The sequence below is a fragment of the Carassius gibelio genome, chromosome A19, assembly GCF_023724105.1.
Source record: "Carassius gibelio isolate Cgi1373 ecotype wild population from Czech Republic chromosome A19, carGib1.2-hapl.c, whole genome shotgun sequence".
Taxonomy (NCBI): domain Eukaryota; kingdom Metazoa; phylum Chordata; class Actinopteri; order Cypriniformes; family Cyprinidae; genus Carassius; species Carassius gibelio.
In genome coordinates this window covers 3,213,490-3,239,661 of record NC_068389.1, presented here as the reverse complement: position 1 = coordinate 3,239,661, position 26,172 = coordinate 3,213,490, and the positions used below count along the sequence as shown (strand labels likewise).

At 42.1% G+C, this 26,172-nt stretch overlaps 2 protein-coding genes across 4 annotated transcripts in view; both read right to left on the bottom strand.

Moving 5' to 3' along the window:
* The window catches only part of LOC127934894 (uncharacterized), a 276,354-nt gene that overhangs the window by 100,421 nt on the left and 149,761 nt on the right, over window positions 1–26,172 (bottom strand). The window lies entirely within an intron of this gene.
* LOC127934890 (zinc transporter Slc39a7) lies at window positions 21,490–25,878 on the bottom strand. 3 transcript variants are annotated; one of them, XM_052532437.1, is made up of 9 exons: window positions 25,711–25,878; window positions 24,643–24,851; window positions 24,457–24,576; window positions 23,916–24,084; window positions 23,634–23,711; window positions 23,433–23,549; window positions 23,005–23,112; window positions 22,726–22,922; window positions 21,490–22,631 (listed from the first exon to the last, which is right to left on the bottom strand). In XM_052532437.1, exons 2-9 carry the CDS (start codon window positions 24,844–24,846, stop codon window positions 22,377–22,379), a joined length of 1,248 nt encoding a protein of 415 aa, XP_052388397.1. In that variant the 5' UTR covers window positions 24,847–24,851; window positions 25,711–25,878; the 3' UTR covers window positions 21,490–22,376. The 3 variants fall into 3 exon arrangements, with proteins under 3 accessions (XP_052388397.1, XP_052388395.1, XP_052388396.1); XM_052532435.1 differs by having other exon boundaries at window positions 24,457–24,851; XM_052532436.1 differs by having other exon boundaries at window positions 23,646–23,711; window positions 24,457–24,851.

Genomic DNA, 26,172 nt, shown 5'->3' with positions numbered 1-26,172 from the left:
CAGGAAAAAAGTCATTACATGCAATGTTTTAAGAGATAACATGTAAATACATAGGGCTAGTCGCCAGCGGCGACCTCAGCAAAAACTTCAGTCGCATTTTAATATTCATGGTCGCAAATGCAACCATTTTAGTTGCAGTTTGGAGCCCTGATTTAAGGTATTGCATAAAATACTATAGACGTGACGTGAATGCTTTACCAAGCTAATGTAACATCCACTCAGTGTAATAAGATGCAATTTTAACTGCTTCTTTCACACTGCTGTGATATTTTTGTTGTTGTTGTTTATTTCATTATTGAGAGGAAAACGCACGTCATATATTTTCATATTCAAATTCCATTTGGTTTCTCTGAAGCAGCGCTGAGTGAGCGCTGTATCTCTTCTTCTCTTGAATTGCACCGAGCAGGGCTGAATTACAGTCCTGCGCCACAGCGCCACACTGGTCAAACCACATTATTGCGGGCTCTAAATTAGGTCAAATTAAATCAAACGAATACTCAACAACAAAAATATTTTTCGAAATTTTTTATTGTCGACATTGTCGATAACGTCAACTAATCGTTTCAGCCCTAATATGAACTAATGTTTGCAGGGAAGCCCATTCTTCCCTTGACTCGCTCTTAGGTACAGTTGACTCCTTGTCGGAATTGACCACGGAGGAGTGGGTTCGAGAACATCAGGAGCATCTTTCTGTAGTTTATCTGCAGGCTCAGACCAATCTTTTCCTCTGCCTATTTTACTGCCAGGTACATTAGTGTACCGCCGGAGTCACCCACTGGGTCGTCACAAAATTCATGAACATTGGGACCATGTAGAGTATGAGGTGGTGAGCTGTCGGGATGAGGTTGGCACCCTTTATTCAATTTAGACCAAGGAACCAGCAGGGTCCAGAGAATAACATTCATAGGCAAGAAATGCGTCCTCTTCCTGTCGACCCTTCTCAACCTCAGCTGAAGCACCAACACCAATACCCAAATGAGGGTTCACGCCAAGGCAGACCAATAGAACCACAGGCCACCATTCAAACCCTTTTAATCTCCAGTGTACATTAACCAAACGATCACCTGGAGATGAACATAGGGGAGCTCATTTAACTGTTAGCTCCCACAATGTTGTTTTTAGGCCTTGGTTGTATAGCACCTTCGCTACCTGTCACCGAGACAGTGACATTTTGTGGGCGGAGAATGTAACTGTAGGGTGGTTGAGATAGAAAGAGTAACTTTAAGGCCTATTTATGCTTGAGATTTTTAATAATAGGATTGCCTTCGTCGGTCACTAGCCACTGTTTTTCCTGGGTTTAATAATTTTGTTTTACTTTGTATTTCTTTGTATGTGTGTGAGTGTCTTGGGGATCTGCTACCACTGTGCTTTGATGACCTGGACACAGGTGGGCCTAGGATGGAGTCCGGTCAGCGGTAGCTTGTTAATTTAAATGTTTTGTTTAGTCTGTTTGGCAATCGCAATAATTCAACACTCGGCAATATTGTGCAAATATTTCCTTTGGGGACAGTGTCTATTTTGTAATGTTTATTAGTGTGAAATGCTGTGTTAATGTACGCACGGTCAATTTGGTTCAAAGTGTTGCAGTGTTGGAGTGTGTATGTAAACTTTATTTATTTGACTTTATTCACTGTAGTCTAGTATTGTTAGACTTTATATCCTGTAAATCATTTATGAGAATTTTAATTTATTTATTGTAGATTTTGTTGTTAGATGAAAGTGAAGTGTCTTCTAATGAAACACTTGTGAGAAAGGGGAGTAGGTAAAGCCATTTTTGATTAGCTTTTTTCCTTATTACTTAAATTAGATTGCATATTCAATGTGCCCAGTAGATGTATAAATGAGATTGTAGAGGAGCTTCAATTTATTACTAGTCCAGAATCTGCACCCATTATTGTCCTTGACACATTTGAAAACCATAACTGCGCTGTTGAACAATTTGTAATCACAGATTTGGTAAAACGCATTTGCCAGTTAAATCCTATTAGTGCAGCCTTTAGTGAAGAAGGCCCTCTTGACACAGCATATAAGAGAAATCAGTACTTAAAGGAAAATTTCTCTATTGTTGAACCGTTGGAGTATATACTTGATGCAAAAGAGGGAAGGACTTTCAAATATGAACCAATTTTGCAATCCTTGTCCCAAATTCTGAAAAATAGTGACATTCAGGAGAAAGTGCTGAAGAGTACAAGACATTGTGTTTCTTCCGGTCAGTATAGTGGTTTTCATGATAATTCCCATTTAAAGGAAAACATATTTCTATCTGGAGAGGAGTTAAGACAAATTTAAAGATCACTTAGTGTCAGTTTGAATGGTATTGCATTGATAAGTGAATTGTTAGATTCTATTTGGGTATTTGAGAAAATATAATCCCAGATATGTGTTGGATGGAGTAAAATGGATTTTCCTTTTCTTTAGGGGAAATTGTTGATTGTTGGTTAATTCTACAGTTATTGCAATGATCAATAGAGGTTACTGAATGTACTTTAACTACTTATCAGTTGATGTGACTATGTGAATGTTGACATAATAAACTGTTCAACTTTATCGCATTTAATTGTGATTTGTGATAAAAGTATTTGATGCAGATAAAATTATTAAATTTATTTGGTAACACTTAAGAAAAGCAACATTTACATAATAATAGTGAGTAATATAAATTAATTAAACAAAGTAATTCAAAATGTGAAATGGACAGACATTTTAAAATCTACTTAATTACATCACAACAGTAAATATTACAGATTTATAAAATGTACTTGATATTTTCACATTTTAAAATTAAATTTACTTAATTACTTTTAATAAATACAACCTGCTAAGTTAAATATAATTAAGTAACATTTACTTAATGTCTTCACAAATGTTACATTTAGAGCTAAGTACATTTCACTTGATACTGGCAAGTAAGTTGTACTTGATATCACAGCAGTAAAATTTACTAAGAAAAATTGAGTGCACATTGTTACAATGATTTTATCAAGTAAATCCTACAAGTTGTTTTTATGAGTGTGGTCTGAAAGCAACAGTTTAGTTTCAGTCCCACAGTGGCAGGTACACTGCAGTACACTGGAAGACAGATAAAACAAACTGCTAGTACCTTCAGTCCAATTTAACAATAAAACAAACCGATTGCTACTCATACTCGTGCACACAATAACCAACCACAGCACAGTGACACCAAAACTCAGTATCACAGCACTAAACAAACAAAACTAAGTAAATTAAATGATTCTGTATCACCATCATGTTCATTTTAACTCAACCCACTCCCACGCTTTCAAACACTTCAGACGCCAGCGCCTGCGCATGACAGCTCCATAACAAGACATGCAACTTCCGTCGCACCAGCACATGACTGAACGTCTTTCACAGGACACTGCGCTCTCAGTCTTAAAGGACAGCAGTCTCCACCCTTTCATAATCAGCCTATCAATATAAACTCTTTTGCACATAAAATAAATCCATAGAATGACTAAATATTCAAGAGAATGGTTTTGGGTTTTCATAATAAAATAAATAATATATTTAAGCATTAATCTGTGTAACATATTAGTAGGGTTAAAAATATAAACATTTTAAATCAACCCAAAATTTGTTGGTTATATTACAATTACAAAATAAAAAGGCCAGCTGTTTCTTCAACTAAACCACAAAATGAGCTAATTTCATCAACATCAAGATATTTACAGATAGATGAATTAAACCTGTCGCCCGTATCTTTTAAGTTGTTGCGCTTTTTAAAATGTTGTAGGTCACAGGGTAAAGTCAACTTGGTGGATTATTTCTGGATCACATTCATACTTAACATGATCAGGCTATCGAGAACAGACTCTGAAGACTGGAGCAATGATGCTAATGATGCTAATGATGCTAATGATGCTAAGCTTCGATAACAGCAATCCAACAGCACTCCTGCTTGTGTGATATGCTTTCAACAAACTGTACAGTTCACAAAGATAACTTCTAATGTCCATAGAAAACTATCTAGGTAACACTTTATAATAACTTTTATTAATAAATCATTAAAAAACATTATATAATGTTTAACGGAGGTTAATGGTTACAAATGTCATTAAACAATGTGTTTTAAAAATCTACTAATGATTTTTACATCAATAATACAATATTTACAAGCTTATTTATTAGTGTACTTTTGAATGCTTACAAATGTCATTAAACTTCAGTTTACATATTCGCTAATGCTCATTTTTACATTTACAAATGCTGTGAAAATATATCTAGTGGGCACTTCACACATTATTTGTTTTGGTCTGGTGAGAGTGTACAAATGTACAATCGTACGAGGACGAAGGAGGTAGAACATCCAGGACACAGGTAAATAAATCCATATTAGATCAATGAATAAACATTAACAAGAACAGACAAAATAGCAAACAGGAAGAAGACTTTACATGAGGCAGCTGACGAGGGGAAAACAGGTGGGAGTTAACTAATAATGACTAATGAGCAAACTGATCAAAAACCAAAGAAACAAACAAGGAAGGATAAAGGGAAGCACAGATAAAGGGAAGCACAGAAAACTAAACCAAAACAGATCATGACTATAACAATACTCATGTTAATATATTCATTAGCTCATAATCAGTCTGTAAATCATATATTTGATCTTTGGTGGTGTGATGACTTCTACTATTATCTTAAATTATTTATTAATAACTTGTTAGTGTTTTTCCAGTAACCTAAAGTGGAGACTATTCATCATTTGTAAATGTTTATAAACATTAACTACATTTTTTAGTATCTTTATTGGGACTGGACTTTTAGCTACTTTAACTATTTGTTTACAAAGTTTAGCTAAATACTTGATAGAGATATATGACACATTGTAAACTTTTCAAGAAAATTCTTAATTGATCAAAACAATGCAATCTAAACAGATTTATACTGTGTTCCCTTAAAGTGATCAAACTGACCCCTGTACACTTGTTGACCCTTACCCAACCTTAAACCAACCCATGCCACCAAACCCATCCCTAACCTACACATATCACACCTCAACCACAGCAAAGGTTCAAGTCTTCTGAGGATTTTCATATGAATTAGAAATTTAATGAAATTTCCAAGCATTTGAATTTGTGAAAAGTAAATTTTTAGGTAATGTTTAATACAAGCACATTATTTTACATTTCTATAGATAAATTAATGATCAGTTAAGCATTGAATAATGTTTGTTAATTATATATTAATGAGCGTTATTATGAAGTGTTACCACTATCTGTCACTATGCTGTTTACAAAGAAAGAAAGGTCGAGCTCAAAAAGAACATTGAAATGACGATGACGGAGGGACATTCCTTCAGTGTGCTTTAGCAATGAGTTTAAGGCTCAGTTGTCTTGTGACACATAGTGTGATACAGGGAGAAAGCGAAAAGCGGTTACACAAGAAACAGGAAACCTCCAAACCACTTCTGCTTTGAGTTTCAGCAGCTACATCACGCATTATAAGGTTGTTTGACAGGGATGTGTTGTGGGTTGGATTGGATCTTCCTGCACTAGTGTAAGAGATCTCTGCTCTGCTCTGCTGTGTGAGGTCTAGTCGAGCGTGATGCTTTGACTGCAGCTACAGTAGCGAAGAGAAGCATCAGAGCCGCTAGTCCAACACCGCCGAACATCAGCACGCGCTCCATCACGTCCAGACGCTCGCCACCTGAAGATCACCACACGGGGAGTCAGTCACAGCTCCCATCCACAGCCGTACAGTCAGCTGCCAATTACACTCACATTTATACATCTATTCTCATCTTTTCTGCTTGTTTGTTTTAAATTGCTATCTTTCTTTTTATTTGAATTCAATGATGTGGTCATTAACTGAGACAGTTGAGTAATATTAAGTCTGTTACAATCATACATCCTCATTTACAAGCATTGATCATGAGGAAGTAAGAGTATAAATGGTCAGATGAATGATGCTCCGCTCTATGACAGGTTTAGACAGTGAGCAATTATATCACAGAAAAAGGAATTTCTCAACTTCTGTGTAAAACAACGGCTGATATTAGTGAAGCAGCCTTTACATTTGAGACTGATGCTTTGTTTTCTGTCTCACCTTCATCACATGCAGTCAGATCATCTTCATTCTGTCCATCAGCTGGGAACATCGTACAGAGAACAGTTAAAACAACTGGACGTTTAAATACATGCTTCAACCCATTGTGGCGATTACCATGAATTTACACTATTAGTTAATATATAAAATGTTATTAGGGAATAATTCATGACACATTTAACTGATAATCTATAAATCATTTAGAATGTTCATTTGCTGCTGATGCACTTAATAATTGGTTTAGTTCTTCATGAGTTATACATTAACTCATGATTATCTATGCATTAGTTAAACATGAAGTAATGCATTTTAGTGCCACCGTATTTTACAGTGTTATCTAAATTTCTGTTCTCGTTGATTCATTATCTCTGTTCACAGAAATACATTTTGATTATTTCTTCAGTTTATGAAGAGTCTGTAAACAGCTCTAAAACACATTCAGATATTTTCGTTAGAACAAAAGGGCAATGAAGTGTATGTGTGTAATCTTTCCTAATATCACACAGACAATGTAAACATTGTTTACATTTCCACATATATGTAATAACTAGCTACTGACTGCAGGCTCTGCTCCAGAGGACATTCAACTTTTGAAATATATAGACTGTTATATGAAGTTATTTTACTTACTTTAATATCAGAAGAGATGTGTTTTGTGTCCCAAAGTGTTATGTTACCAGTAATCACTGTTAGGTGAATTTTCATAGGCAATGAAATAAATGCATAATATTTACAGTACTAAACCATTAAAAAAAAGTGAAAATATATGACAAAGCTGCTGAAAGAAGTTGAAAGTCACCCACTGATCCTATCACCACAGATCTACATCTAATATATCCTACCTGTTAGAAAAGATCGTGGAATCCTGGAATCCATTAGTATAATGCAGGGTTTTATTCATTCATTCATTCATACTAAACTTTAATTTGCTGTCATATGATATATACAGCTAGCAAAATGACTAGAATTTTGTTTCAGCTCCAACCTGTTATTCAATATAATTTAGTAATACATTTATATAATCTATTTGAAGTTTATACCAAATACATACAAACGTACTTTAATCATATCACCCCAAGGCTTTGGTTTCTTACCTGCTTTCACTGTTAGACATGCCACAGGTGTCCTGTTGCAATAATACAAGCCCTCATCCCAAGATGAGACAAACCAGATGACCAGAGACAGGTCTGGTAATGAGCTGTGATTGTGATTCTGAATGTGTCTGGTTATGTCTCCATTATCAGTGCTGAGGATGGACATATGGCTTCCATTCAGATCTCTGCTCCAGGTCACTTTCCCAGCCTTCAGCTCACCACAGGGCAGAATGGCCATGCCGTTGGGCCGGACACGCTGGTGTTGGATAGCTGACAGGAAACCCACAGCATCACACATCAGCTCCAGTGAAGACAAGAGAATGGTTAATAGTAAACAAGCAGACATACCATGTATTTTGAGAATGAATCCATACAATGAAAGGCAGAGTAAACCAGTGACACTCATAGTCTCTCAAATGTGATCTGGTTGATGTGATGGACACTGTTCCTCTATTTAACTCTTACTCAATGAAAGTTTCATGTAGGAGGTGGAGGTCATGTGGTTTTTGTTTGTTCATTTTTTGCTGCTTTCAGAGAGGCTGAGTGTTATAACTAGTGTTGGGCCGTTATCGGCGTTAACGTGCTATGATGGCTTTCACCTATTCACCTTTATATTTTAGCGCGGATGTATGCCTAACCGAATTGCACTGTAGGGGAGAATGAGTCTTTAAACCTGTGTGTATGCCTACTGTGAAATAAATTACCATATCAAACTTGACGTGCTAACATGGATGCAGCTGAAGCTGCCGGGTTTGCTTCAGGGAATTTTTTATTTTTTTTAAGAAGCTCCCAATGGAAACCTCGACAAGACGCACGCCTGTTTCACAGTCTGTGTATGTATGTGGTGCTGGAGAAGCACGGTCCGTGTGCGTTACGTATGTGGTGCAGAAGCAGCACGGACTCGTACTCATTCGCATTTGCAGTCCGCTACTCGGTACGTGAATGATCACTGCACTGCTGCAGACGCAACACTCCTGGAACACACTGACGGACCACAACTGCTTGAATGCTGGAATCGGTTAACATGGGTGCGTAAAAAAATACAAAACGCATACGTACAGAAGATGGATTATGTGTGAAACAGGTGTAAGGTTGTTTGCACCTTGTGCAATGTGGAATTAGTTTACAGCTTTCTCCAGCCCTTGAGTTTGTGACGCATTTTGGAAACAGGAGAGCCCCTGGTCTAATGCACCACCTGTCTTGAGAAACCCATTCTCAAATACTTACTTTAGGTCATTATTTTATTTGGGTAGCACACATATTCTGAATGCTTTTGGCAGAATTCAAATGAGCCATTTTAATCTAGGTTAATCTAGATTAATTCCAAGATTACAGTGAGATTAATCTAGATTTAAAAAATGTATCTATGCCCAGCACTAGTTATAAACTTGAGGAATCAGTCTGTGGTTTAGTCAGAAAATAATAACCATATTAAGTTGGTTAATTCAAGCGTTCCAGCGTCCAGAAGTCCATGAAACATGATGAACATGAAAATAATTTTATTTACAGAAAGTAACCTAGGAACCACATTAAACTGAACCAGATTTACAAAACATTTACAGATTTACAAAAACATGCTTTCACTCTTTTATTTTTTTTTCAAAAGAGTTACAGTAAATCAAAACATTAATGATATCTTAAGAACAATAATATAGATATGTCAATTTGTTTTTTATTCTGGATGGGACAATGCCTGGGAATATATATGTCAGACACAGACGAGGACACAGAGGATTCAGTGAAACAGTATTTAATGTGAATCAGAGGTTTCAGACACAGGTGAATCTTGACACAGAAACAACACAACTTTCCTTCAGGTGAGTGGTGGTGCAGACGGTGACTCAGACGAAGACGATGGTAGTAGAAGTTCCGATGAGGATGAAGAGGGGAAGGCAGATCAGGTAGGTAGATTAATGTCGTTCAGGTAAGTGAGGAGATCGGTGCAAGACCAGACACTGAGTGATGGTGACTGATGGCTTTATATGTGGTGCTGGTGATGATGCACAGGTGTTTAGAATTCAGGTGATTGGGGATGAGTGGGTGTGGCGTAAGTGTCCGATCCTGGGAGTGTAGCAGGTGTGGTTGTGACAGTACACCCTCCTCCACGGGCGGCTCCTGACGGCTGGGATCTTGTACGACGACGGGGTCTACCTCGGCCACGGGGAGCGGGGCGGTCTGGATGGTCTCGGTGAAAGTCGGTGAGAAGGCTGGGGTCCAGGATGTCGTTGCGATTAACCCAGCAACGCTCCTCCGGGCCGTAATTCTCCCAGTCTACCAGGTACTCCAATTGTGGACCCCGTCGTCGAGAGTCGAGGATAGCTCTAACCCGGAAGATGTCGTTGTCTTCTTCGATGGCTGGAGGAGGAGGTACGGCATCATCACCAGGCTCTGTGGATGGAGGAGACAAGGGTTCAGTGAAGGGTTTGAGGAGTGAGACATGGAATGAGGGTGAGATGCGGTACTGTGCAGGTAGCTGGAGTCGATAGGTCACTTCATTCAGTTGCCGTTCAATGGTGAATGGTCCGATGTATTGGGGACTCAGCTTACGGCAGGGCAGCTGGAGGCGGATATCCCTCGTCGAGAGCCAGACTCGCTGTCCAGGTTGGTATTGCGGTGTAGGTCTTCGACGAGCATCCGCTTGCTCCTTATGCCTCCGCACTGCCCGCTGGAGATGCACGTGAGCCGAGTCCCAGACCCTCTCGCTCTGTCGGAACCAGTGATCTACCGCTGGGACCTCCGAGGGCTCACCTGACCATGGGAAGAGCGGAGGCTGGTATCCGAGGACACATTGGAAGGGGGTGAGCCCGGTGGAGGATTGATGGAGGGAGTTCTGAGCTTATTTGGCCCAGGGTAGGTACTGGCTCCAACAGTCCTGGTTACGGTGGCAGTATATCCTCAGGAACCTCCCAATCTCCTGTATCTTACGCTCCGTCTGGCCGTTGGTCTGTGGGTGGTATCCGGAAGAGAGGCTGACGGACACCCCTAGAAGACGGAAGAAAGCGGACCAGACTCTGGAGATGAACTGGGGACCCCGGTCGGAGACGATGTCCTCAGGAATGCCAAAGTGGCGGAATACATTGTGGAACAGTGCCTCTGCCGCTTCAAATGCAGTGGGAAGCCCTTTGAGAGGGATGAGCTTACATGATTTTGAAAACCTGTCGACCACTACCAGTACACAGGTGTAGCCTTGAGAGAGAGGGAGGTCAGTCATGAAATCAATGCCAATATGGGTCCATGGACGTTCAGGAATGGGAAGAGGCACCAGTTTACCCTCCGGGAGTCTTCTAGGGGTGTCTGCTATGGCGCAGACGGAGCATCCCTTGAGGTAGCGGACGGTATCCAGAGCCATCGATGGCCACCAGTAACGTTGTTGAAGGAGTGAGAGGGTCCGCCTCCTGCCTGGATGTCCAGATCCCGGAGAGGTATGAGCTAAGTCCAGGAGGGTAATCCGATGTTGAGGGGGGACGAAGAGTTTCCCTCCTGGACCTCCCGGCGGAGCTGGGTGTTGAAGGTTTTCTTGTTCAATCAGATGATCAATGTTCCATTGGATGGGACTTACAATCATGGCTGGAGGGAGGATTGGTTCCGGAGATTCGGGTTCAGGATCTGCTTGATGAAGACGGGAGAGGGCATCGGCTCTATTGTTCTGAGAGCCAGGACGGTAAGTGACCTTGAAGTTGAATCTCGTGAAGAACAGGGCCCATCTGGCTTGGCGATGATTCAGTCTTTTAGCTTCACGGAGGTATTCCAGGTTCCGGTGGTCTGTTACTACCTCGAAAGGGAACTGGGCTCCCTCCAGCCAATGACGCCATTCTTCCAGAGCCAGCTTGATGGCCAGTAGTTCACGGTTACCGATGTCATAATTTTGCTCCGCCGGGGATAGCTTCTTCGAGAAGAAGGCGCATGGATGGAGTCTTGGAGGATCCCCCTGCCGCTGGGATAGGACTGCTCCGACTCCGGTTGATGAGGCGTCCACTTCCACAATGAACTGTTGCTTAGGGTCAGGGTGGACCAAGATCGGAGCAGTCTTGAAGGCCCGCTTGAGTCGGTGGAAGGCTTCTGTGGCTTCGGGGTTCCAGGACAGAGACTTGGGCCGGTTCCGGAGGAGAGAAGTTAGAGGGGAGCTGAGTAAACTGTAATCTTGGATGAATCTTCTATAGAAGTTGGCAAAGCCCAGGAAGCGTTGGAGGTCTTTAATGGAACCAGGTTGAGGCCAGTGTGTAATGGCGTCCACCTTCCCCTGGTCCATCTTCACGCCTTGTGGGTCGATGATGTATCCCAGGAACTGGACTGAGGGCGTGTGGAACTCACATTTTTCCAATTTGAGGTAGAGGTGGTGTTCCCGGAGTTTTCGGAGTACGAGCGTGACATGTTGGATGTGTTCCTCCTTGGAAGTGGAGTAGATGAGGATGTCGTCGATGTAGACAATTACGAACTGGTTAAGGTATTCTCTGAAGACTTCATTCATGTAATTTTGGAAGACGGATGGACTGTTGGATAACCCATACGGCATGACCCGGTATTCGTAGTGTCCGGAAGGGGTAATGAAAGCAGTCTTCCACTCGTCCCCCTTCCGGATGCGGATTAAGTTTTAGGTGCTCCTCAAGATCTTGGCTCCGCGTAGTTGTTCTAATGCTGCTGGGACCAGGGGAAGAGGATAGCTGAATTTGATGGTTTGAGAGTTGAGGTGGCAATAGTCGATACACGGCCTCAAGCCTCCGTCCTTCTTGGCCACAAAGAAAAAGCTGGAAGCGGCAGGGGAAGTAGATGGTCGGATGAACTCCTGAGCGAGTGCTTCCTGTATGTACTCCTCCATGGCCTTCTGCTCCGGGATGGACAGTGGATAGACTCGTCCTTTAGGAAGGGTTGCTCCAGGCAGGAGGTCGATGGCGCAGTCCCATGGCCTATGAGGTGGAAGTTTCGTTGCCAACCGCTTACTGAACACATCCTGGAACGCCCGATATTCTGGAGGGATGACATGATCAGCCTCAGAGTCGGGGCTTTCCACTGATGTGGACTGGACCGGTAGGGATGACTTCTTCCCGGGAGGAATGACCTTGGGAACTTTAGTTGGGGGAGTGATACAGGTAGGATGACAGGATTGTCCCCATTTCAGGATCTCACCAGTGGGCCAATGGATGTGAGGTTGGTGTTGATTTAGCCAGGGGCGTCCCAGGATGATGTCTGCGGTGGATTCCTCCAGCACCATAAACGTAATGTTTTCCTCGTGCAGGAGTCCCACGCGGAGGATGATTGTGGGGGAGAAATAGTGGATACGACCCTTGCCCAGCGGTTTTCCCTGTATTGTTGTTATTTTGAGTTCGACGGGGCTTCGATGACGCTTGGCACTTAGACGAGTTAATGTTTGCCGGTTGATGAAGTTCCCCGCCGAACCGGAGTCGATGAGGGCTTGTACTGAAACGGAAAAATGGAGATGTCTTAGAGTAACCCAGGTTTTAGTCAAAGGAGCAGTTAGAGGTGGAATATGGATGGTACTCACCGCTGGGCGTGGAGGTCGTACTGGACAGGATGGTAAGAGGTGTCCATCTCCCCCACAGTAGAGGCACAGGCCGGTGTTAATCCTCCGCTGACGTTCCGATGTGGATAGATGGTTGGAATCCACTTGCATGGGTTCTGGTGCTGGAGGAGCGACAGATGGTATAGCGGGCGGAGGAAGTACAGCGGGAGTGAGCGGATGACAGGCAGTGAGTCTCTGGGGAACTCTAATGGATTTTTGAATTAGACACTCAAGTCCCAGTGAGTCTTCATATACCACAATCAACTCTTGTACTCTGTCACACAAACCGTGGCGATATGCCGTAATTAAGGCGGTTTCATTCCAGCCGCTTATGTAAGCGAGTGTACGGAAGCGTACGGCATAATCACTCACGGATTCATCTCTCTGTTGGCGAATTGTAAACAGTTGATCATGGACAGATAAGGCCGAAGTTTGTTGACCAAAGACGGATTTTAACTGAGAACAGAAATTTGTTACCGATCCGATAGCTGAGGAGTTAGAGTCCCAGAGAGATTGAGCCCATTGAAGAGCTTTACCTGAGAGCAGGTTGATGATGAATGCGACTCGACTGCGTTCAGTGGTGCCGTTGTATGTCGCAGGTTTGGCCATGGGACTCGCAGGGGCAACTGAAGAAGTGACCGGCGGTGTAGCGGTGATAGTCGAAGCAGAAAGTTGAGTTTGTTGTAGTAGTGAGGACCGTACAGCGTTAACCAGTTCGGTGAAGGGATCCGCGGTGCGGTCCTCGCCTGTATCTGGAGAGCTCTGCATCTGGTCTGGTCTTCTGTCAGACACAGACGAGGACACAGAGGATTCAGTGAAACAGTTTTTAATGTGAATCAGAGGTTTCAGACACAGGTGAATCTTGACACGTGGAGGACACAGAAACAACACAACTTTCCTTCAGGTGAGTGGTGGTGCAGACGGTGACTCAGACGAAGACAATGGTAGTAGAAGTTCCGATGAGGATGAAGAGGGGAAGGCAGATCAGGTAGGTAGATTAATGTCGTTCAGGTAAGTGAGGAGATCGGTGCAAGACCAGACACTGAGTGATGGTGACTGGTGGCTTTATATGTGGTGCTGGTGATGATGCACAGGTGTTTAGAATTCAGGTGATTGGGGACGAGTGGGTGTGGCGTAAGTGTCCGATCCTGGGAGTGTAGCAGGTGTGGTTGTGACAATATAGGTGCTGTACACTTTTTTTTCTTTATTTTAGCCTGAGCACCTCAGTCCTCATCTGATCTCTGAAGCTCCAAGTTATTATTTTGATGGGAGACCACCTGGGAATTTCAGGTGCGGAATTCTTTTGTTTTTCTAGTTCAGACAGGAACCACTTTGGCAAGTTTACTTGAGTTTAGTGAACAAAATTTATCTTTGGCGGTATGGTTCCTTATGGGGGTTCTTGCTTAACATTAACCCCCCAGAACCATGAATTTAGAAATACATAATAATTAAGACTTTTAATAAAGTCTTTAAAGCAAACGGTGATAATCATGTAGATGTGGCAGTGGGAAGTCTATCCTGTAGCCTGGTTATAAAGATGGGTGTCTCTCAGCAGTGAGTTCCATACCAGCTAAGATTTTTGGAAGCCTTAGTGATCTGAAACAAACAAGACGACAGCCAGAAGGTGCGCAGTAATGTGCTCATGCTTATAATGGGGAGGGAGGGAGGGTCGCGAGCAGTTGAGTATACTTGCTGAGCAGTAGTGCCATGTATATATATGTCCCGTGTCTTATAGGAGAGAGGTGGTGATTAGAGCGATTTGACAGCTGACCGCATCAGCTTTTCTCAGCTTTGCCTCCGTGGCATGACTGAATTGACGCTGCGCTCGATTTCAGTCAGGAACCAATTAGGCAAGTTTACTTGAGTTTATTGAAAACAATTTATCTTTGGCATTATGGTTTCTTATGGGGGTTCTTGCTCCCAGAATAACTGAACATACAAGAGCTTTAACATTAACCCCCAAAACATAATAAGAGTATTACTGCCTGAAGAAGAATAACCCCGACACCACGTGATCATCGTCATGTGGTGAGTCTGGCCAATCGTGAACAGCTGTGTCGTCATCAGTGCTCCAGCTGTCACTCTGGAGAAACTGCAGGCCGAATCAGCCGGCTGCTCTCGAAACACTCTCGCGATACTTGATGCCACACGTGACGGTCATGTGCATCGGCGCCGTCTCAGTCGGACAATATTCTGCCCGGTGTGCACTGCTTCAGTCAGAATGCAATCCGTTTGCACAGTTCTGGTGAGTCGAACATGCCTGATGCTCAGCGAGTCAGCTGCCTAAGATCTGATGCAGCCAGTACTTCTCACTATTAATTCTCGATGGTTTCAGAGGATGGTTAGTCTTTGTCACCCTCTGTTGTTCAGAGAAAGGTACACCAGGGTTCTTAAACCTTCGAGTAAATCCAAGCACTTCCAAAGGTATTTCATTTTCCAGCACTTTAGACTGGGTAATTTTTTTTTTTTAATTATTTTTTTTTTTTTTTGCATAAATACCTTAGTATTTATAAATACTAAATACATATGTAAGGACGAAAGAACCTGAGATACTTTGATCTCCTGAGAAACAGACAATACAAACATACACGGGCATCTTCGAGACACCCCACAGAGTGGAGGAGCAGGAGACCTCCTCCCCTTCTGGCCATTTGTTTCATTATAAATCCCTTCACCCATTCTTCCTTCTACTCAGTCTGCTCAAAATGATTACATGAAAATATCAATGCAAGTGAACTAACACTCATGTCTAGTATCATTGGAAATGTCTCAGTGCAACTGGTACAATGGTCTCACTCTCACAAAAGTAGATTAGAAGATAATACAGATCTGAAGAGTTAAGAGATATCTTGATTACTGTGATGGAAGTGTCCTTTCCTAGGGCCCTCCATGTAAATTACCCTCTGTTCCCATTGAGTTGTAAAACCACCCAGGCTTGGGACCTGAGTTAATGCAAATTCCAAATTGTTAGTTTCTGTCTTCATCTCGGGGGATGTTTGCCTTGGTCTGAGGTATTTAAAGGATTGCAGCAAAAGGATCAGGGCGATTTCTGTAGCCAGAAAGCCCGTAGTGTGTTGTGTGTCTCTTCACTTCATACTATGTATTTTCTAAGGTCAGGTATGCATATTTTACTTTTAGATTCATCTTTGAGAATTTGATGTTTTGTATTGATATGATTTGATGGGTTTCAATTGGATGTGTAATTGGCAAAATACATATCTACCTGACTGTAAATAAATTGTTACATTTTGATTCTATTCTGTCTTACTCTGTAATTATTGACTAGTAGATTACATTGTATCCTTGTTAGCAACATGAGCACCCGAAGGAATGAGTTAATATAAAAATAGAGTTAACTAGAATAATCAAATGTCAGAAGAACATTAATTAAAAAGGCATACAACCAATTTGCATTTCAATCTAAATTCGAGGTCATACTAAAATGGAGTCAGATTAAATAATAAAATGGAGTCAGATTTGAGTTTAACTTAAAATGAATAACTCTACGCGCTGAAAGACAGAACACGCAGGAAACCTTCATCCAGCACCGGATACCTTCCTTGGGCCGAGTGCCTGGACCTTACAAAGTGGTGACCCCGACGTGATCTCCCTAATTATGCGAGTGACGTCTTTCCAGCGCTAATTTCAAATTGATTCTCTCTGTAGATATACAGTATTGTTCAAAATAATAGCAGTACAATGTGACTAACCAGAATAATCAAGGTTTTTAGTATATTTTTTATTGCTACGTGGCAAACAAGTTACCAGTAGGTTCAGTAGATTGTCAGAAAACAAACAAGACCCAGCATTCATGATATGCACGCTCTTAAGGCTGTGCAATTGGGCAATTAGTTGAAAGGGGTGTGTTCAAAAAAATAGCAGTGTCTACCTTTGACTGTACAAACTCAAAACTATTTTGTACAAACATTTTTTTTTTCTGGGATTTAGCAATCCTGTGAATCACTAAACTAATATTTAGTTGTATGACCACAGTTTTTTAAAACTGCTTGACATCTGTGTGGCATGGAGTCAACCAACTTGTGGCACCTCTCAGCTGTTATTCCACTCCATGATTCTTTAACAACATTCCACAATTCATTCACATTTCTTGGTTTTGCTTCAGAAACAGCATTTTTGATATCACCCCACAAGTTCTCAATTGGATTAAGGTCTGGAGATTGGGCTGGCCACTCCATAACATTAATTTTGTTGGTTTGGAACCAAGACTTTGCCCGTTTACTAGTGTGTTTTGGGTCATTGTCTTGTTGAAACAACCATTTCAAGGGCATGTCCTCTTCAGCATAGGGCAACATGACCTCTTCAAGTATTTTAACATATGCAAACTGATCCATGATCCCTGGTATGCGATAAATAGGCCCAACACCATAGTAGGAGAAACATGCCCATATCATGATGCTTGCACCTCCATGCTTCACTGTCTTCACTGTGTACTGTGGCTTGAATTCAGAGTTTGGGGGTCGTCTCACAAACTGCCTGTGGCCCTTGGACCCAAAAATAACAATTTTACTCTCATCAGTCCACAAAATGTTCCTCCATTTCTCTTTAGGCCAGTTGATGTGTTCTTTGGCAAATTGTAACCTCTTCTGCACATGCCTTTTTTTTAACAGAGGGACTTTGCGGGGGATTCTTGAAAATAGATTAGCTTCACACAGACGTCTTCTAACTGTCACAGTACTTACAGGTAACTCCAGACTGTCTTTGATCATCCTGGAGGTGATCATTGGCTGAGCCTTTGCCATTCTGGTTATTCTTCTATCCATTTTGATGGTTGTCTTCCGTTTTCTTCCACGTCTCTCTGGTTTTGCTCTCCATTTTAAGGCATTGGAGATCATTTTAGCTGAACAGCCTATCATTTTTTGCACCTCTTTATAGGTTTTCCCCTCTCTAATCAACTTTTTAATCAAAGTACGCTGTTCTTCTGAACAATGTCTTGAACGACCCATTTTCCTCAGCTTTCAAATGCATGTTCAACAAGTGTTGGCTTCATCCTTAAATAGGGGCCACCTGATTCACACCTGTTTCTTCACAAAATTGATGACCTCAGTGATTGAATGCCACACTGCTATTTTTTTGAACACACCCCTTTCAACTAATTCAACTAATTGCCCAATTGCACAGCCTTAAGAGCGTGCATATCATGAATGCTGGGTCTCATTTGTTTTCTGAGAATCTACTGATCCTACTGGTAACTTGTTTGCCACGTAGCAATAAAAAAATATACGAAAACCTTGATTATTCTGGTTAGTCACATTGTACTGCTATTATTTTGAACAATACTGTAAGGTTTGAGCTTCTTCCCTGTCTACAACTGCTGTGGTAAGTTCATTCTTTTTTCTTATTAGAAGTGTTGAGGGAAAGCTTTTTGCATTTCACATATAGACACATTTTTAGAACGGGTCGACATACCCATTGTTAGACCGGAGACCGTAGAAATCCGGTGGGTGGAGAATTTACTGGGAAACATGGCTTTTCAGGGACAATACAGTGACAGTGTAGATCGGGAGATCATGGAAATTCCAGCATTACAAATAAAAGACACACTTCTTAGTTTAAATGATAAAGGATTCAATCTTAAATGGAAAAACAATGAAATTGTAGCTTGGTTTTTGGCCGAGGGCAAAAAATTGGCATCTAAATCGAAATATAAGAATATCCCAACTGCTATCGTCTACCTGCTTCGTAAAAATGACCTCGAGACAATAGCTGAAAACAAACGCACAATAACAAGCATCAAAAAAATTGAAAAAGGGCGCTCTGAAGAATTGCAAAAACTAAGAGCACAGGTCGAGGCATTTACATTCGAAAGACAAGGTTGGGCAAGAAAGAGTGAGATGATGTCAAGAAAACTCGAAGAGCTTCAAAATAAACTCCAAACCGGCAATAATTATATATCAGCTCTTGAAGACTGCTGTAATAATGCGTGCTTCCCAGTGGCTGCAGTTAAGCAAGCGGCACTGCATGAAACCTTTGATTATGATAGAAACAGCGATAGTGACGATGATGATGTTGCCGCATTAGATTCTCAGAGAAACCGAGATCCCGTTCAGAGACACGGAGAACAAAATCAGCGAAGTCCGATTAAAACCAGAGCAAATCCAGCGAAAAACCCTCCAAATCAGTTAAAATTGCTGTACTCAAAACCATAACAAATACAAACGATGAAATAACCACGATTAGCCGCCCATTAACATGCGAAGAGTGTACAACACACAAACAGATCGTGGGAATGATGCCCAGAAGAGGGCCATTCCAACCCTATTGGGAAACACTGATGCTACAAGCCACTGATGCTACATGCATTCTAGACCATGTGTCTTGTGTAAAATTGGAATAACTTTAATACTGGAATTGCATCGCAATTTCAAGTTGCATGTGTGTCCGTGTTGAATTTGTTTGTCTCCTGAGTGGTACACTCTGCTATTTTCTGTATAGCTGCAGTTAAACCATGTAGAGGAGCATAGAATAGCCATGTGGCCACAGTGTGATTTCATAAATGTCTCAATGAAAATGCTCTCCTCACATGTGAGAACTTAAACCGTGTGGCAGATTGATTTGCTTCACAGTGGCAAAAGGGAGGAAGTGTGATTTCATTTCAATAGTGTGGCACAAGCGATAGCAAACCAATTCATCCTTCACTGAGGAGCACCAACTAAAAATTTGATCTGATCAGAGAGAATGGCTAACATTATTTGGAAATGGAAACTCTGAATTTGCAACTAATCTTGTAATAATAAAAACATTTTATGGAAGTATTTTGCACATAAATACATAAACACCTTAGTTAAGCACATGCACAGACCTGACTGAACTCACGCTGCGCTCGATTTGGCTAATACAATAAACAACTATGTACATCTTTTCACAGCCTACAATGTCTAAAGGAGGGACACCACAGTTCTGATTCCATGGTTCAATTCACATCTTGTAAAATGGCTGCCATCTTGAAATTTCAAGTGGCTCGAACAATTTTCTTGTCAAGTGACCCATGAAGACTGCTCATGCCAATTTGCATGAGCAGTCTCTGTGGGTCACTTGACAATAAGCCACCTACAGCTACTTGAAATTTCAAGATGGCGGCCATTTTTCAAGATTACCACCACCTAAATGGAGCAGTTAAGCAATATAATTGTTTGGTTAGTGAAATAAGCATACAAATTGGTATGAGCAGTCTCTAAGGGTTGCTTGACAAGAAAACACACCCAGCCACTAGAAATTTCTATTTTCAAGATGGCTGACCCCTGGAACCTCAAAAGGTCAATTTTCCGATAGAAATGTATTGTTTTTTCTTTTTCATTAAGGATGATTTGGTATCATTTTATTTCATATGTTTTAGATTATTCAAAAGAACAACTTTTAACACATCAAAATACAGTTGTGTTGATTTGTTGATTAAAGATAGATTAGACAAGAGTGAATATCTGCTCTACCAGGGCACAATGCTGTTAAACTGAGAGTGGGGTCAATGTTGGCTAATTGTAAAGTTAGTATCCCAAATGCTGTCTAATCTACCCCAAAACAGTTAGATAGTCGCACCTGAACTGACAGGTTGTGCCAGTGCGGGAGAGCCGAGCCAAGGTTAATGGGGTTTTAGCTAACCGGATGGTGTACAGATCACACAGGATATAAATGGCACTGGATGAACGATCGGACTAAGTGTAGGGTTAAGGCATGAACTTAGTTGTATCCCATACATCAAAGTGCTTGGTAAAGGGTGGTAAAAGGATAAACCCTCTGCCCATACATTTGCTGCAGACATGGCAGTGAAACAAGGACACAAATCCTAATGATTGATGTCAATGACATAGACATTTTAATCATAGCCACTTCTGTTATGCCGTCTTTGATGCAACTTGGCCTGGAGAAAATTTGGGTGACGTTTGGCAAAGTAGAGAAGACAAGATGGATCTCTATACGTGAGGTGGTTTCAGCCATAGGACCAGAGAAAACATGTGGTATCCTCTTCTTCCATGCCTTCAGTGGTTGTGACATTGTGTCATCCTTCCATGGCAAATCAAAGAAGTCTGCCTGGAAAACATGGGACCTGTGTGATTAGGTCTCAAATACATTTGCAAGACTCAGCAAATGTCCCTCTGCAGTCGATGATAGTGACCTGCAAGCTTTGGAGATATTTGTTGTACTAATGTATGACAGGTCAAGCGATGTCACCACTGTGAATGAGGCCAGGCTTGATCTCTTTGCCAGAAAACAAAGACAATATGACTTGATCCCATCAACTCAAGCAGCAGTCAAAGAGAATGCCAAATATGCTTCTTATGAGACTGGATACTTGTGGGGACAGGCACTGAAGTGACATCCACAAATACCGAGCCCATCCGACTGGGGATGGGTTAAAAAGGACAAAGAGTGGAAAGTCTTCTGCACTCCACTTCCACCTATTGCAGAAAGTTGTTGGGAGTTGACCAAATTGTGGGTGCAACAAGGCCTGTACTGGAAGGTGTAAGTGCTTCAGATATGGAATCTGAATATTAATAATTATTTTACATTCATATCTGCAAATCACTTTCATTGTGAAAAGAAAATCAGTCAGATGACTGCAGTTTTACTGTTGTGATGGAAATTTCCCCTATCGATATATAAACATTTGCTTGTTGAAAATCACAAGTCCAAACGCATTTTATGTAATGTGCTGCACATGATGCAAGAGAACGTCAGTGTGTCATTTTTCAAGAAGAAAGTGGATCAGGGAGATTTCTCTCTGTCACAATCACTCAAGAGGAATTAGCCAATGAGAAGACGCTTCCTCAGAATTCTTCTGAACACAGACTGTTAGAGATGTACCACAACTCTTTTATTGAACTGAAATTGAACAACACTGCATCCACTTCTGTTCGTGAAGTGATATGCTTGATTTACACTCAATGGGAATGTAAAGGGTTTACATTACAGGTAAAAGAGATTGAACATTTCAACAAATTCATAAAAGGATAAAAAAAAAAAACAATCTCCATGGATGGAGTTACAGGCATAAAGAAAAGAAATAAACACTAAACCTAAATTGTAATTTTAATAAACACAGTGCGCTTGCACCTTCTGAAGAACCCATCACCAATGACAAGCTGCAGATTGCCCAGGAGACTCAGGGGAGTGTGTGTGTGTGTGTGTGTGTGTTTTAAAGAGCTGACAGTCAACATCACTCTGTCACTGACTAATGGCTACACAGCTGAATATTACAGTAGAGGAATCAAGAGAAAGCACACTCTGCTTAAGAAGGAATCACATTAACATTCATTGTGCGAACAGCAAATGAAAAGATTGAATCATGTAACGTAACTGATATTTCTAGAAAAGCAGTCTACTGCTGAGAGAAGCTGTGCTCCAGCGAGCGGAGACAAGCGTTTATCTGTCCGTCCGCATCAGTACAGAGACCCGGACGGGATTTTCTAGCTGTTGGTCCCTGGGAAGGTTCCTGTGCCTAAAATGATTAAATGATCCATTCATGTTGGTCTTTGGGTTAATGAGAGCAGTTCAGCACTTTATTTTCATTCACTCTCTCTACCTCATTCATTCCAATTTATTATTAATATTTTTTCTCTGTGGTCAATACTAGCATTCATCTCAACACACTCTTAGTCTCTAGAGGTTCAGGTGACCATGCACTGGTCTCTTCACCTCATTTTAAAGGTTCTTCTTTCTAACAAGGCACTGTCCGTCCCTCACTCGTACTCTGCGATCAGCACCATCATTCCCACACCGAACAGCAGAGCAAGTATCTCCAGCATTGACTGCCAGAAGCTAGAGCGTCCCACCAGCAGCTCTGGAAGAACCGTGACGGTCGCGATATAAACGAAGCCTCCCGCAGTGAAGGGCAGGATCCAGGCTGTTGCCGCGGCACCCACCCCTTCAGCCAATAAGGAGCAGGCAGTTCCAGCTAGTGCACCAATGGCGGTGAGGAGCTGCAGACACATGGCCTGATGAAAACAGCAGAAGTAAGGGTCAAGTAAGAACAGTGCTGTTCAGAAAACTCTTTTTTCAACCAATCTCAGGCTCTCTGGAGCTCTGTACCTTCCTCTTGGTGCAGCCTGACTGGACGAGGATGGCGAAGTCTCCAATCTCATGCGGGACCTCATGTAAGAGGATGGTGATGGTGGTAACAGCGCCGACCGCTGGACCTACCAGGAATGACGCGCCGATCGCGAGACCATCGGTGAAGTTGTGGGTGAAATCAGCAGCCAGGTTCAGGTAACCTGACACTTTAATATCTGCAGACACAGAGTTGATCTGTCAGAGACAACAGCGCTGACACACGCAAACACAACACCTCAAACACTGGAGCTTCTGTACCAGAACCCGGCTCTACTGCTTTCTTTGCAGCCTTCTTCTCCTTCCCTCCCTTCTTCTCTCGTTTCTTGTCATCATCCTCTTCATCGCTGTCTTTAGCCTTTGGAGCAGCTGAAAACATGGCAAGAAAGGGTTTTATTGTATGTGGAAACCTGTCAACAATGTCCGGATCACTGCTCAAAAAAAGAAAAACAGAAAAGAAAAAAATAAAGAAGAGAGGAATTATATTTCAGTATTATTCATTAGCAGCAGGATTGTTTGCGACGACATGATTCTCTGCTACATTACTAGGAACAGCTGCTAGGTCTCTGTCATTCATCATCGAGTGAGAGAGGTACAGATCCTCACTCTAGAGAGAGCTGCTTTAGCAATGTTTCAAGGGCTTTAAATGCAAACACACTCTGACTGGTTTGAAGTTTAGAGACTCTTACCATGAGAGTGAGAGTGTCCTCCCTTCAAAAGACGAACAAATTTCTCAACCACCAGGAACGCAACAATGCCAGCCAGCACCCACAGCCCGACCAACATCATGTGACCATGGGCGGCACCTGGGACAGAAACCACACACTGACTGACCCTTCAGGAAACAGCAGCAGAGCATCGTGTCTTTCAGTGAGCGAACAGCAGCCTACCGTGTGAGTGACCGTGTGACTCCTCACTACCATGTGCCCCGTCGCTGCCGTGTGACTGACCATGATGAGAATGAGGTTCTGTGTTGGGACGAGATCAAGGGGTGAAGGTTTGGTTTTGGGTTAATAGAGTCTTCTGACAGGAGAACAAGCCTTCATTTGATAGACCATCTCGAATAAAATCAGCACTACCAATATAATATATTTACAGAGTCTGGGGAAGCGTGTCTGGAGTCATGTGACAGGATGTTCTGGTCACATGACCTCCACAGTGTGCTGACTCACCCAGCGCATGAGGGATGAGATGAAGGAACGCATCCCCGAGCAACCCTCCGGACGCGAAGCTCAGGAGCACTTTGAGCAGGTTCTGGTGCTGGTCCGTGTTCGACTGCACTGGGATGAGGAAGAGGATGAGGAAGGGCGCAGCGCTGATCAGCAGAGTGGCTCCAATGGCCTACGAGCAGGAGACAAAGAAAGAGAGACAAGGGAAGCTCAATGCTGTAAAGACATGGTTTCAGCCAGTCCTCCACAGACCCCTGGAGGTTAAAGATGGCACTGCAGAGCGTCTGTGGATGGAAACAGATCTCGGAAATAAAGACATTCAATGTTTTTCTCAATGTTCTGAGCAAATGTGTCTCATGTGTTCTATCATAGATATATATATATACACAGATGCCTCAGTGACTGCTTCTGTGGGCCGCTGTAGTAGCATTCTGACTATAACATGCAATTGAGAGTTAGAATTCTGTGAAAGAAGAAGTCTGAACTGTGAGATAAAAATCCACAATAACATTTGAAAAATATATATTATTATGTTTATGTTTACCTGCATCCAGAGCTCCATCGTGCTCCGCTTCCCTGCTTCCACATCTCTTTTCAGCCGCTCTGCTCCGTGTCCATGTCCGTGATCGTGTGCGTGTCCGTGATCATGTGCGTGTCCGTGATCATGTGCGTGTGCGTGTCCATGTGTGTGTCCGTGATCATGTGCGTGTGCGTGTCCGTGATCGTGTGCGTGTGCGTGTCCGTGATGCTCCTCTTCAGCGTGGGGCAGGTTGGCTTCAGCGCTCCACTTGCTGGCCCCATGATGCATCTTGGCCCCTCCGTGTGAGTGTCCGTGGCAGCCTCCGTCACCGTGCGAGTGTCCGTGAGCGAGCGTCTGCTGACACACGGCCATCCCAACAGTGATCAGAAACAGTGATCTGATGAAGGTCCTCATTCCTCCTGCACACAAACACAACACTTCAGTCATGATGAGAGACAGGTCCATGCACTTCATCCAGGAGCGTCACGTAGGCTTTCAACTAACAGGAGGAGCTCATAAAAACTGCACGCACAATAATATAAGAAACCAGAGAAATCTTCAGAACAGTTTCAGATCAAGTACAGGATTTCACACAGAATGTCATCCAGTATATCAGATTTAGTTCAACTCAAATAGCTTGAACTAGTCAAATCGGCCGGATTTGTTTTTGTTTTTTTTTGGAGGTCAGATTATAACAGATTTTCACAGCTTTTATGAACTCTACTTGTCACTAACAATTCACGAACGAATGAATGAATGAATGAATGAATGAATGAATGAACGGACACACAGACAGACGTCACGTCAGAACAACATCCTGCAGTAAAGCGGACATGATGACAGCAGCAGAACTGAAGCAATGAAATCTGTTTCCGAGAGCTCTGTGTTACTGGAGACCGGTTATTAAGAGCAGTTCCCTCCCAAATAAGTCTTTTGAAGTAAAGCCTAACGAGAAACAGTGTTTCATCTTTACGTTAAGACAAAATAAAAAAATCTCCGGTTTTCCGAGACGTAGGAACCCCGAAGATCAACTGAATCCAGCGACTTAAATCAAGTCTAAACCATCTGTGTCACAGTAACCGAGCGAAAGAGCTCAGGATGATATGTGTGTGCTCAAAGCATCGGCTCCATTCAGTCATTAGAGTCAGGTAAATCATCTCTAGCGTGAGTGTTTGAACAGGATTACAGCTTCTCTGCAGCATCAACACACTAGAAGGAGCAGATCAGTGCAGTAAACACACGGTCACTCTCACAAAGATCGTCATGTAAAGAACTGACCTGCTGCTGTATCCGCACACGACTCCGGTAACCTTTAAAACCGGTAACGGGAAAAACAAACAAACTCCGATTTCGCTTATTTTGCGCAGTCGATCAAATAAAGACCAGTAAATGCTGCTGCTCAGGCTCAATCCGACGTGGCATTTAGTCAACGCACTGAAATCCCGCGAGACTTCCGATCTTTGCGTTCAAAAAGAGCTAAAACAATGAAATAACGCGATATTACAGTCGCACGTCAAGCCGGATGCGAATGCTTTAAATTAAATACTTAGTGCTTTTTTAAAAGCTGTTTATCATTAGTATTATTTTAAAGCTATCTTTCTTTCATTGTACATTGGGTTAGTGATGAATCAGAAAATGATGGATTATTTTAAAGAAATTACTGCAATAATTCATCGTTTCCTATGAGGTATAAAGTTATTATTGCCTCAGGGGGCGCGCGGGGGATTGAGTTACTTAGGA

What these genes read in the sequence shown, in the direction of transcription:
- LOC127934890 (XM_052532435.1), bottom strand. Translation starts at nt 24,846, where the DNA reads ATGAGGACCTTCATCAGATCACTGTTTCTGATCACTGTTGGGATGGCC. An exon ending in CGATGGAGCTCTGGATGCAG is followed by an intron (nt 24,085 to 24,456) that starts GTAAACATAAAC and finishes TCCTGCTCGTAG; the next exon opens with GCCATTGGAGCCACTCTGCT. An exon ending in AGGACACTCTCACTCTCATG is followed by an intron (nt 23,113 to 23,432) that starts GTAAGAGTCTCT and finishes CCATGTTTTCAG; the next exon opens with CTGCTCCAAAGGCTAAAGAC.